Source organism: Ascaphus truei, chromosome 18 (genome assembly GCF_040206685.1).
Source record: "Ascaphus truei isolate aAscTru1 chromosome 18, aAscTru1.hap1, whole genome shotgun sequence".
NCBI classification, from domain to species: domain Eukaryota; kingdom Metazoa; phylum Chordata; class Amphibia; order Anura; family Ascaphidae; genus Ascaphus; species Ascaphus truei.
The window spans coordinates 9,739,745-9,751,019 of NC_134500.1; the positions used below are offsets into that span (position 1 = coordinate 9,739,745).

Sequence of the window (11,275 nt, forward strand, 5' to 3'; positions counted from 1 at the left end):
GTTTGTGTACTTTGGCCCTAAGCGTGTTAACCAGCAGCCGTCTCGTGTCTGTCACCGGCTTCTTGCTGCATGGTCGCTGCCTTCTCCAATCCTCTTATCAGCTGGCAGGGCTCAGTGAGCTGTTGTAATTACAAGCTAACAGGTCTGGGGGAGGAGGGGTGTGTACTTGCAGTGCAGGAGGAGGGGGTGGGGGTCTGCTTGCAGTGCAGGGGCACGCTCTGAGGAAAACAATGCCTTCTGTCTCCACACTGCCCCATTCAAGACTGCTCTTAGCAGAACGCATGTGCTCTGGCCCAGATCTGAGTTGAAATGCACCTCTGGGACATGGGATGAAAGCCCATAATGCAATGGCAGCCCTGTAACATCAGCACAGGAGAGAGCTGGGATTTATACAATACCTGCAGTGTGCTTCACTGGTTCACCAAGCAGAGATTGCAGAGATTACAGCGTGTGGGTGTACAGTACAGAGGCAGAATGTGTCCTGTCTGTAACTGGACACTACCCATATCGCACCTCTGCAATATCTTTTATTTCTTTATACATTGAAGATTTCCACATGTTCTTGTGCAGATTTCACTCGCCCAGAAAGTGTCACTGCCCTACCCTCTTATCTGGGTGATTGAGGGAGGAAGCTTCGCTGAGATTATAGGGCTGGGGTTCCATAAACCATGCAGGCTCCTAATTTACCAACAGGGCGCCCCCCCCAGCCTCCCCCACCCCACCTAATTATAATAATTAGGCAGGAATGTGCCTGGTGAGCAAATCCCTTGCTGAGAGACAGCTGTGTCTCCCTTTTTTACCAGGGCCTTTGGGTGAGAGACATGCAGGGAAATTACACCCCCCTCACCAGAAATTAACCATGCAAACAATAAATATTGTCCTCTGCTGTTTGGGGGGGGAGTGGGGGGTGGTTTGCCTTGGGAATCGTAAAAAAAAGTCTATTGCAGACATTCCCAGCGCAGATTGTGGGAACCCGCACAATGATTTATTGCAGAAAATGCTTACACGGGGAGATCGGGAAAGGAGAAAAAGGCCCCTACAAGATTTTTTGTTTAAATATTGCACTTTGCGCCAATGCATTCACTGCTGTTCCTGGCATCAAACCTGCTAATGCCTCTGGTGCGGAGGGATCAGTAACTCATGGGTTTTGTTCTGTCGGCTGTTCTGAAAATGCACAAAGGAGTTGGTCTCCTAATATATCGCTGACCTTTTATACAGCAGCAGAGGGGTCACTGGGTCAAATGTTCAGTTCCTGAGGAGTAAATTCTTCCCGTGCCTGAACAAAAAGGTGCCCAGCCCCCCAACACATGGGCCTTCATCCCACGGGCATCACCGAGACCCCACGGCCCACACCGGGCATCGCCGAGACCCCACGGCCCAGACCGGGCATCGCCGAGAACCCACGGCCCACACCGGTCATCGCCGAGACCCCACGGCCCACACCGGGCATCGCCGAGACCCCACGGCCCACACCGGGCATCGCCGAAACCCCACGGCCCACACCGGGCATCGCCGAAACCCCACGGCCCACACCGGGCATCGCCGAAACCCCACGGCCCACACCGGGCATCGCCGAAACCGCACTCTTTTTTTATTTTTTATTACCATCTGTGGCATTAGGGGTCTGGAGCATATTAGGCAATTGGAAGGTCGGCACATCCCCCTCCTCCCACACCCCCCTCCTCCCACACCCCCCATCCCACCTGAACAATGGATATTAATGTGTAAAAAAATTACTTTACAACAACAATATAACACACGGGTGACCCCTCGTCGTAATTCTGTATCGCTGGTGAAGTTGGAGTGAAGTTGGAAATTGCAGCGAATAGGCCTGACACACTGAGACTTTGTCATTGGGGATGAAATGTGACAATGTACGGGAGTGTCACTTTTAAGAGGAAGAAAACTAAGTGGGCTGTCGCAGCGCCCAAAATATAAGGAGGTGGTGGGCCAACTTCAATTCGCAAGCTCCACAACAGGTCAGGTTTTCAGGATATCCCTGCTTCAGCTCAATCAGTTGCACAGTCTCAGACAGCCATCTGTGCTGAAGCAGGAATATGCTGAAAACCAGGCCTGTTGGTGGCCCTTGCGGACTGGAGTTGCCCACCCCGTTGTAGAGACATGTCACTGTATGGCGTGTCGTGTCGGCCTGTCCCCTCTATCTCTTCTTCCAGTGACTGTCCTGTTTTGCCAGTCGCAGGGGACGGGTGTGAGGCTCCGCTCTGGTTTCGCTGGAATGTGCTCGACGCCCGGGAACTCGCCGCCGATGAGCTGACGTGACACTCCGAGCTGTCACCACGCACTGAGTCCATGACACAGATTCCCCCGCTTATCTTGCAGGGCACGTTGCAACATAGTGAAGGGCGTTAAAATAATTTATGAGTAAACAAGGGGTCATTTAAAGATGGCTGATCACAGCACTAAGGTAGCTGCCAAAAATATGAGGGAATCCTTCTGTCAGCCAGAAGCCGGTTCCGTTCAGGAGAAGCCAGATTCCCTCTGCAGCTGCCCGTCTGACATACCACTGCTTCAGCTCAGCTCATGCAGAAATCTGCAGACGGGAAGAGCTGGTCTCACTTTATTTTACTGAAGATGAACATTTGGAGCAGATTAAAACGCCGACGGAAAAATGCACAAATTCTTATCACTGTGAGATGACAATTTTTTTTGCGACGTGTTTTGGTTACAAATGTACCAAACTGAACAGTTTTGTGGTCTGTGCAGAAATCTCTCTTAGTTTAAGTCTTGACACTCCAGTACTATTCCAGTACTGGCTGCAGCTCCTCCACCCTCCCGCGCGGCGCCTCCACCCTCCCGCGCGGCACTCTCTGCTATTCTTCTTTCCCCCTTTGCATGCACCATCAGCCTGAGATCATTAACATGGTGATGAAAGGGTTAAGTGGTCGGTTACGCTGTACACAGTGGTCTCATCCACCTGTTACTGTGTATCAGGGGCAGTCAGGGGGTGTTAATGCTAAGGGCATGTAATCATTAACCGTGATTAAACAAGCCCAAGTGGGACTTGTTCTGGTAACAGACGCAGAAATATAAAAAGGAGCCGGATTATGGAGCAGCTGCCCTCACCTAAAGGGGGCGCCACCCAAATGCACCATCAGGTAACCAGCAGACTAGGCATCTGATTGGCTGCTCCTGGAATCAGAGATTACTTTGTACTCTTTTCACAATCCTTTATTTTATTTTTAACCGCAGTAATTCTTCCCGCTTTATTTTGCGTTCTGGCACAGTGCACGCGTGTGCAGGCGTGTGCAGGCGTGTGCACGCGCGGCGCGCTTCACACAGATTTCCCACTGCTAGGTAAAGCCCCCTAATGATCTTCCAGATTCTGCGGTTACAGCTTCTTCTCCACGTTGCTTAAAACATTTCCAAAAGTCATCCCCCCATCTGGCCGTCGCCTTGGCCTTTTAATTCCCCCCGGAATCCAGTCGAGTACCAGCTTTGTCCAACGCTAATAATTTCTTCTTGCGATATGTTCAGAAAGCGCTCTGTGAAACGTTGGTAGGGCTCTCCATTGTCCTGTTTTTCCATGACCAATAAATAATCTTTTTATGGGATACGCACCCTCCTTTCTACTTTTTTGATACCTACAGTGGTGCTCTTCCAGCCTACCCCTTGGACGGAAGCACACCTGGGGACCCCTCACCTTTGGACGGAAGCACACCTGGGGACCCCTCACCTTTGGATCGCATGGACTGTGCAGCACTCAGAGTGAGTCAATCGCTTGCTACATGTTTTCCTGTTCAGGACTTTATTTAGACAATTGGTACGTTATAAGGTGTTATTATGCTCAATCTTCCTGGTGTTATTGTTAACTACAGCGTCACTTATTAGTGAGCTCACCATCCGGGACTGCAACCCAGTACCTGTCTTCTATCAAGTTTATGTTTAGGGGGTCCCCCCTACAAGTATCTGGTTATTCATTCATTCATTTATCCTACTGTTGGGGTCTTTAGCATTACGCAGTCACATGGTTTGCGATATGTTCAGCCCGCGACCATTTACATTTTTTCACCCTTGTTATGATGTCACAGAGATTTGTTTTCTTCCCAACCGATTCATTCTTCTTCCGGTCTCTTCGGGTAATACCCAGCATGCATCTCTCAACACATCTTTGACTCCTCTGAAGTTTCTGAATAATCTTCCCATTTAGGGTCCGAACTTTCACACCCGTACGTTCCCTTGAAAGATTGTCCTGTTTCTTCCCAATACCGCCATCCCATCTTCATTCTCCTACTGAAAAGGTCCCCCTCCGGTGTTACTTCCCGGCCGAGGTAGACTTGGTCTTCCACTTCTCGTTCCATCCCATCGATTTCGATCTTTGCAGAGTTTACACATTTGTTGAACACTTTGGTCATGCCGCGATTTATATGGCGGCCACTTTCTTGGGCTAAGTTCTCCGATTTGTTGCTGGAGGTCTTCAGGACGCGTGGCCAAAATAACAAGGTCACCGGCAAATTGTTGTTGACTCCAGTATTAACCATCGATTGCAATTCCATTTTCTGCCCGGATCAATACTTGAACAAGTCTTCAATGTGTTGCTAGGAAAGGCTTTTCCCCTTTTTGTACTCCCTTGTTGATCCTTGTCAGACATAAATATCCATATACGTCGTCGAATTTCCAGAACCGCTGGCCCATGACACTTACCTGGCGCCGCCTCCTCCTCCATCTTCTTCGATATCGCAGCGTTAAAATACGCTGCGGAAGTCACTAACGCGAAGTCATTTGATGCTGTGACGCCATAGCTTCATTTGACACTGCAGAAAGCAGGCGGAAGCAGCAACAGCTAAGGAACGTCCCATCAGGCCAGACAGGCCTCTGTGTATGGGGGCGGACATTTTTGCCACCCCCAAATTTTGCCACCCTAAGCCCGGGCCCATTGGGGTATGTATGTGGGTATGTATGTATGTGGGCATGTGGGCATCTGGGTATGTATGTATGTGGGTATGTATGTATGTATGTCTCCACATCTATCTGCGCACACACGTGTTTTTGCATGGATATACATATCAAAAACGAGAAGCGCATGCTCCTTAGCGTATTAAAGTTTAAAAAGGTGTCATTTAATTATAACATTTCTTTTAAAAAAAAACATGAGACAAATGCCAACTCACCTGCTGCATTGTGATAAAAACTCGCATTGGAATGAATCGATGGCGGTTACCTGGAACCGGCTCCGATGTTACGGTCACAGGTAGCAGCGTGGTGCAGGAAGTGAGTCCGGGTAGCGCGGTGTAGCACTGGTCAAGCGTTCAACTACTGCAACAGCGAAATCCAGAGTTTGTACTCTCTCCCTGCCCATAGTCCCAGCGTCCAGCTGACCGCCCTGTCAGTGCTCTGACGGAGATACAGGTACAGGATTCAAGCTCTGCGCTTGTTTCAGTCCGTGTATGCACTAGTCCATTCTGGAGTTTGTGGTCCTATATAATACCCCAAATTTGTGGGGTTCAGATCAACACGGAGGAAGAAAGGTTTAGAATTGGAGGGGGGGTGTAACATTCAGATTGTAAGTATTGCATTTTCGGTCCTATTTTGCCAAGGACAGATTGATTGCAGTCCCAAAACACCACAACATTCCTACCCCCCCAGTGCTGTCTCGTTTCCAGCTCCTCAACATGATTCCCCCATCCCCACGGTGCCGATGCCAGCAGCTCACAGAGCAAGGGCCACACGTCCAACACCAACCTGGAAGGTGACAAGACATCGAGTTCTCCAACATACACTTTCTAAACACGGATCTGAATCTGCAGAGCGATTAGCACCAAATCTATCGTTTTCATTGGGACCTGTAGTAAAAGGAAAGGGGAGAAGACAGAGAACACTCCTTCTAATCCCGATTAACATCCTCTCTCGCTCCCTTGTCTCGGGGGTTTTTGACAGACTGGAGCCAGCGCCCGAGCTGCGTTTCACCGACACGTTTTCCAGTGATGATCTCCGATACTTAGTGTCTGGTCCTTCCGAGCTCAGAGATGGAAAGACTGTGTGCCTCGGATACATACCCGTTACTCACCGACTCTGCAGCATTTAGCTCCTGACCGAGATAATGTGGGCCACAACCAACGCACAGGACTGTCCGACAAGCAAACGCCGGCTAATTACTAGCGATAACACCTTGTGAATGGAGCATGCCGTCTTGTGCAAAGATTTTAATCACCAGCGCCAAACGTAACTGTACAGTATAAACTTACCTTAACGAGCTCATTAATTTTCACTTTTACCAAGGACATTATAATTAGCGAGATACAGGAGAAGCATCACAAAGAGAGGCTGATAACACAATGATCACACACCGCAACACAACGATCACACACCACAAAACACAACCGCGTTGGAAAGTTTTCTTTTTCTAAGGTCAGGTCTTTAAACTTTGACTTTTCCTCTGGAACATCTTACATATGTTTTCTACGTGACGTTCAGAGACATGACAGGAGGTGGAATACACAGTTCGTCAGAGACAGGGTGTGCGTCGCTGGTGGACGTGTGGGTGGGGGTGCTCGTCGGCGTTGCGGGCATGTGCTTCGCTTCAGTGTCAGTCGTGAGCAATTATGTTTGCACACACACACACACACACACAATGTAGAATCAACATTATCCAAGGCCGTGAAGCTTCCCAAAGCTCCTCTCCTGCATCTCTCATACATGCTCTTCTCACTCCCTTTCTTTCCCTTCCCCCCTATATCTTTCGCCCCCTTGTGGTGAGGGCAGAGGCTGCAGTGTGGCAGCTGCCCCCCCCACATGGTGATTGCAGACGTTGGGCCTGACCTCCAGCCAGTCCTAACTTCTGTGATAGGACCACCTGGATGGGCTCCCGCCGGGCTGGGGAGCAGGACCCTACCTGTGGCAAGGCCGCAGGGAACCACCCCTCGGGCTGGACTTTGCCTGCCCCTGGTGGACATAGCGGTCCCGTAAATGTGCGGATCACAGCAGTGGCCGTTACCAGGGATCAGCCTTCCTCCCACGTTTTATTAAACGGTCTAAAAGACACAGCTAATAAATAAGCCCAATTCTTCAGTCAGCTGTCAGACACGCCCCTTACGCTCCCCTGAGCGACACAGAATCCTTTTACAACAGGTGGGTTTCTTGGCGTTTCCCCGCGGGACGCAGACTCTGCGGTTTAAACACACAACTTTTTATTTATTTTTCTCTAAAAAAAAAAAAAATTCTGCTTCTCATAAAAATCTGGTTCCCCCCCTCCGCCCCAAAATCTCTCTCCCCCTCCAGGGGGTGAGGACGTCTCCTGAGTGGACACAGCTTTGCTCCCTGTGTTGAAGTGTTCAGTGACACCCCCTCTGAACCAAGTCCGGGGCTCCACGATACAGGCGGATGGTGTGGGAGCTGCAGGGAGTTTGGGTCGGTGCTCCTGTGGGAGAGCAGGAGGGGAGCCACAGTCCCACAATGAACCTTTACATTTATTTACAGCGCTCACGTGGGCCCAGCTCCGGCCGCAGTGAGACACATCACTCGCCTCTCACGGCACTGTCCACGGGCTGAGCGGGAGTCAGTAGATCACCTCATAGAGTGTGGCTTTTTTGTCCCCAGAGCCGGTCACAATGTATTTATCGTCCGCAGAGATGTCACAGCTCAGAACCGACGAGGATTCCTTGGACTGGAGGGAGGGGGGGGAAAGAGAGATACCAAAGTGAGAGAAGAGGGCATCGGACCACATATTCCTCTGTGTGTCTCTATGGGTACGTCAGCGTGCGTGCGTGGGTGGGTACGTCAGCGTGCGTGGGTACGTCAGCGTGCGTACATGTGTGCGTGGGTACGTCAGCATGCGTACATGTGTGCGTGGGTACGTCAGCGTGCGTACATGTGTGCGTGGGTACGTCAGCGTGTGTGCGTGGGTACGTCAGCGTGTGTGCGTGGGTACGTCAGCGTGCGTACATGTGTGCGTGGGTACGTCAGCACGTCAGCGTGTGTGCGTGGGTACGTCAGCGTGCGTACATGTGTGCGTGGGTACGTCAGCGTGTGTGCGTGGGTACGTCAGCGTGTGTGCGTGGGTACGTCAGCGTGCGTACGTCAGCGTGCGTGGGTACGTCAGCGTGCGTACATGTGTGCGTGGGTACGTCAGCACGTCAGCGTGCGTCTTGAGCAAATGCGGGGACCTGTGCGACATTCATGTATTAGTTAACTGCACACCTGACTCGGACACTCGGACACTCGGACACTCGGACACTCGGACACTCGGACACTCGGACACTCGGACACTCGGACACTCGGACACTCGGACACTCGGACACTCTCGACACTCGGACACTCGGACACTCGGACACTCGGACACTCGGACACTCGGACACTCGGACACTCGGACACATTTAATCTCTCTCTCTAATCTCTCTCGGTGCAGTGGGTGCAGGAGAGAGAGGGGGGGTGCAGGAGAGAGAGGGGGGGGTGCAGGAGAGAGGGGGGGTGAGGGGAAAGGTAACAGAAGGTCACATGGCAGCCAGCCTCTGCACTGAATGGCTGCTGCCTGCCATATGACCTCCTCCTATACTCATGGAATTCTGGGACTTGTGGTCCTGCTACCTTTCAAAGTTGTAGCATTACATGAGCTGGACTCCAACTCCCAGAAGCCTTAGTACAGGTGGGAGTGGAACAGCGTACAGATTCAGCATCTCTGCTACCGCTGTGCGCGCGGGGCCACGGAAATTGCTGGGCCCTTTGCAGAGGTGTGTGGGGTGGGTGTGTGGTTGGTGTGTGTGGTTGGTGTGTGGGGTGGGTGTGTGGTTGGTGTGTGGGGTGGGTGTGTGGGGTGGGTGTGTGGGGTGGGTGTGTGGGGTGGTGTGTGGGGTGGTGTGTGTGGTTGGTGTGTGTGGTTGGTGTGTGTGGTTGGTGTGTGTGGTTGGTGTGTGTGGTTGGTGTGTGTGGTTGGTGTGTGTGGTTGGTGTGTGTGGTTGGTGTGTGTGGTTGGTGTGTGTGGTTGGTGTGTCCCTCTGTCCGGAGCTACCCTCTCCCCCCTCCCCTTTATTCCATTCTCACCTGGAAGATGCTGGCGCCATAAGGCGTCCTCCATGCGTTTAACAGGTTGTCCTTCCCGGTGCTTACAAACCATTTACCTGATGGCAGAGAGGAGACCCGGCAAATATCAGTGGGGGGGGAGGGAGAGAGGAGACTCAGCCAATATCAGTGGGGGGAGAGAGGAGACCCAGCCAATATCAGTGGGGGGAGAGGGAGAGAGGAGACCCAGCCAATATCAGTGGGGGGAGAGAGGAGACCCAGCCAATATCAGTGGGGGGGAGAGGGAGAGAGGAGACCCAGCCAATATCAGTGGGGGGAGAGAGGAGACTCCGCCAATATCAGTGGGGTGGGGGGCAGGGAGAAGGAGACCCAGCCAATATCAGTGGGGGGAGAGAGGAGACCCAGCCAATATCAGTGGGGGGGGGGGGAGAGGGAGAGAGGAGACCCAGCCAATATCAGGGGGGGAGAGAGGAGACCAAGCCAATATCAGTGGGGGGAGATGGAGAGAGGAGACCCAGCCAATATCAGTGGGGGGAGAGAGGAGACTCAGCCAATATCAGTTGGGGGAGAGGGAGAGGAGACCCAGCCAATATCAGAGGAGGGGGGAAAGAGATGAGACGAGACACGGCCGATAATCAGGGGGGGGGGGGTGGAGAGGGAGAGAGGAGACCCAGCCAATATCAGTGGGGGGAGAGAGGAGACCCAGCCAATATCAGTGGGGGGAGAGAGGAGACTCAGCCAATATCAGTGGGGGGAGAGAGGAGACTCAGCCAATATCAGTGGGGGGGAGAGGGAGAGAGGAGACCAAGCCAATATCAGAGGAGGGGGGAAAGAGATGAGACGAGACTCATCCAATAATCAGGGGGGGGGGGGAGAGAGGAGACCCAGCCAATATCAGTTGGGGGGAGAGAGGAGACTCAGCCAATATCAGGGGGGGGAGAGAGGAGACTCAGCCAATATCAGAGGAGGGGGGAAAGAGATGAGACTCGGCCAATAATCAGGGGGGGGGGAGAGGGAGAGAGGAGACCCGGCCAATATCAGTGGGGGGGGGGGAGAGGGAGAGAGGAGACCCGGCCAATATCAGTGGGGGGGGGGGAGAAGAGAGGAGACTCAGCCAATATCAGTGGGGGGGAGAGAGGAGACTCAGCCAATATCAGAGGAGGGGGGAAAGAGATGAGACTCGGCCAATAATCAGGGGGGGGGGGGAGAGGGAGAGAGGAGACCCGGCCAATATCAGTGGGGGGGGGGGAGAGGGAGAGAGGAGACCCAGCCAATATCAGTGGGGGGGGAGAGAGGAGACCCAGCCCATATCAGTGGGGGGGAGAGAGAGGAGACCCAGCCAATATCAGTGGGGGGGGAGAGAGGAGACCCAGCCAATATCAGAGGAGGGGGGAAAGAGATGAGACTCGGCCAATAATCAGGGGGGGGGGAGAGGGAGAGAGGAGACTCAGCCAATATCAGTGGGGGGGGAGAGAGGAGACTCAGCCAATATCAGTGGGGGGGAGAGAGGAGACTCAGCCAATATCAGTGGGGGGGAGAGAGGAGACTCAGCCAATATCAGTGGGGGGGGGGGGGAGAGGAGACTCAGCCAATATCAGAGGAGGGGGGAAAGAGATGAGTCTCGGCCAATAATCAGGGGTGGGGGAGGAGAGAGAGGAGACTTAGCCAATATCAGTGGGGAAGGGGAAAAAGGGGTGGGGGTGGAGACCCAGCCAATATCAGAGGGGGGAGGGGGGGGGGAAGAGAGAGGAGACAAAATATATCGGGTGTGGGGGGTGGGGGGGAAAGAGACTCAATATCAGGGGGGGGAGAGAAGAGAGGGAGACTTGACCAATATCAGGGGGGGGAGGGGGAGGGAGACAGCCAATATTGGGGGAGATGGGGACACTGTCAATATCAGGAAGGGGGGGAAGGAAGGAGACGGACAATATCATGGGGAGAGAGAGGAGACTCGGAGGGGGAGGCGGCCCCGTCAGGGTCACTCACCACTGTACGCAAACCTCAGGGACAGGACACAGCTCTCGTGCAGGCGCAGCTGATACTTCTCCGGTTTGGAGTGGTGCAGGAGTTCCACATTACTGCTCTCCAGGCCCACGGCCAAACACCCCCCTGAGGGGCAATAACCCAGCGAGAAGATCTGAGGGGGCAGAGAGGTTTATACTGGCAACATCTATCATACAATGTGTTCATTAGATTGTAAGCTCATCGACGCAGAATGGGTCTGCGAGGTAAAGCCAGCGCCGCGTACCCGCGAGGAGACGGGGGGGGGGGGGGGGGGGGGGGGAGAGCGCAGCGAACCCGC

General features: G+C 53.1%; 1 protein-coding gene across 1 annotated transcript in view; it reads right to left on the bottom strand.

Moving 5' to 3' along the window:
• Positions 1–7,128: 7,128 nt before the first annotated feature.
• TLE3 (TLE family member 3, transcriptional corepressor) overlaps positions 7,129–11,275 on the bottom strand; it is a 21,861-nt gene continuing 17,714 nt past the window's right edge. Inside the window, 3 exon segments of the mRNA XM_075576260.1 lie at positions 7,129–7,621; positions 8,995–9,071; positions 10,960–11,110. Of these exon segments, the coding sequence (XP_075432375.1) occupies positions 7,514–7,621; positions 8,995–9,071; positions 10,960–11,110 (336 nt within the window). The 3' untranslated portion in view covers positions 7,129–7,513.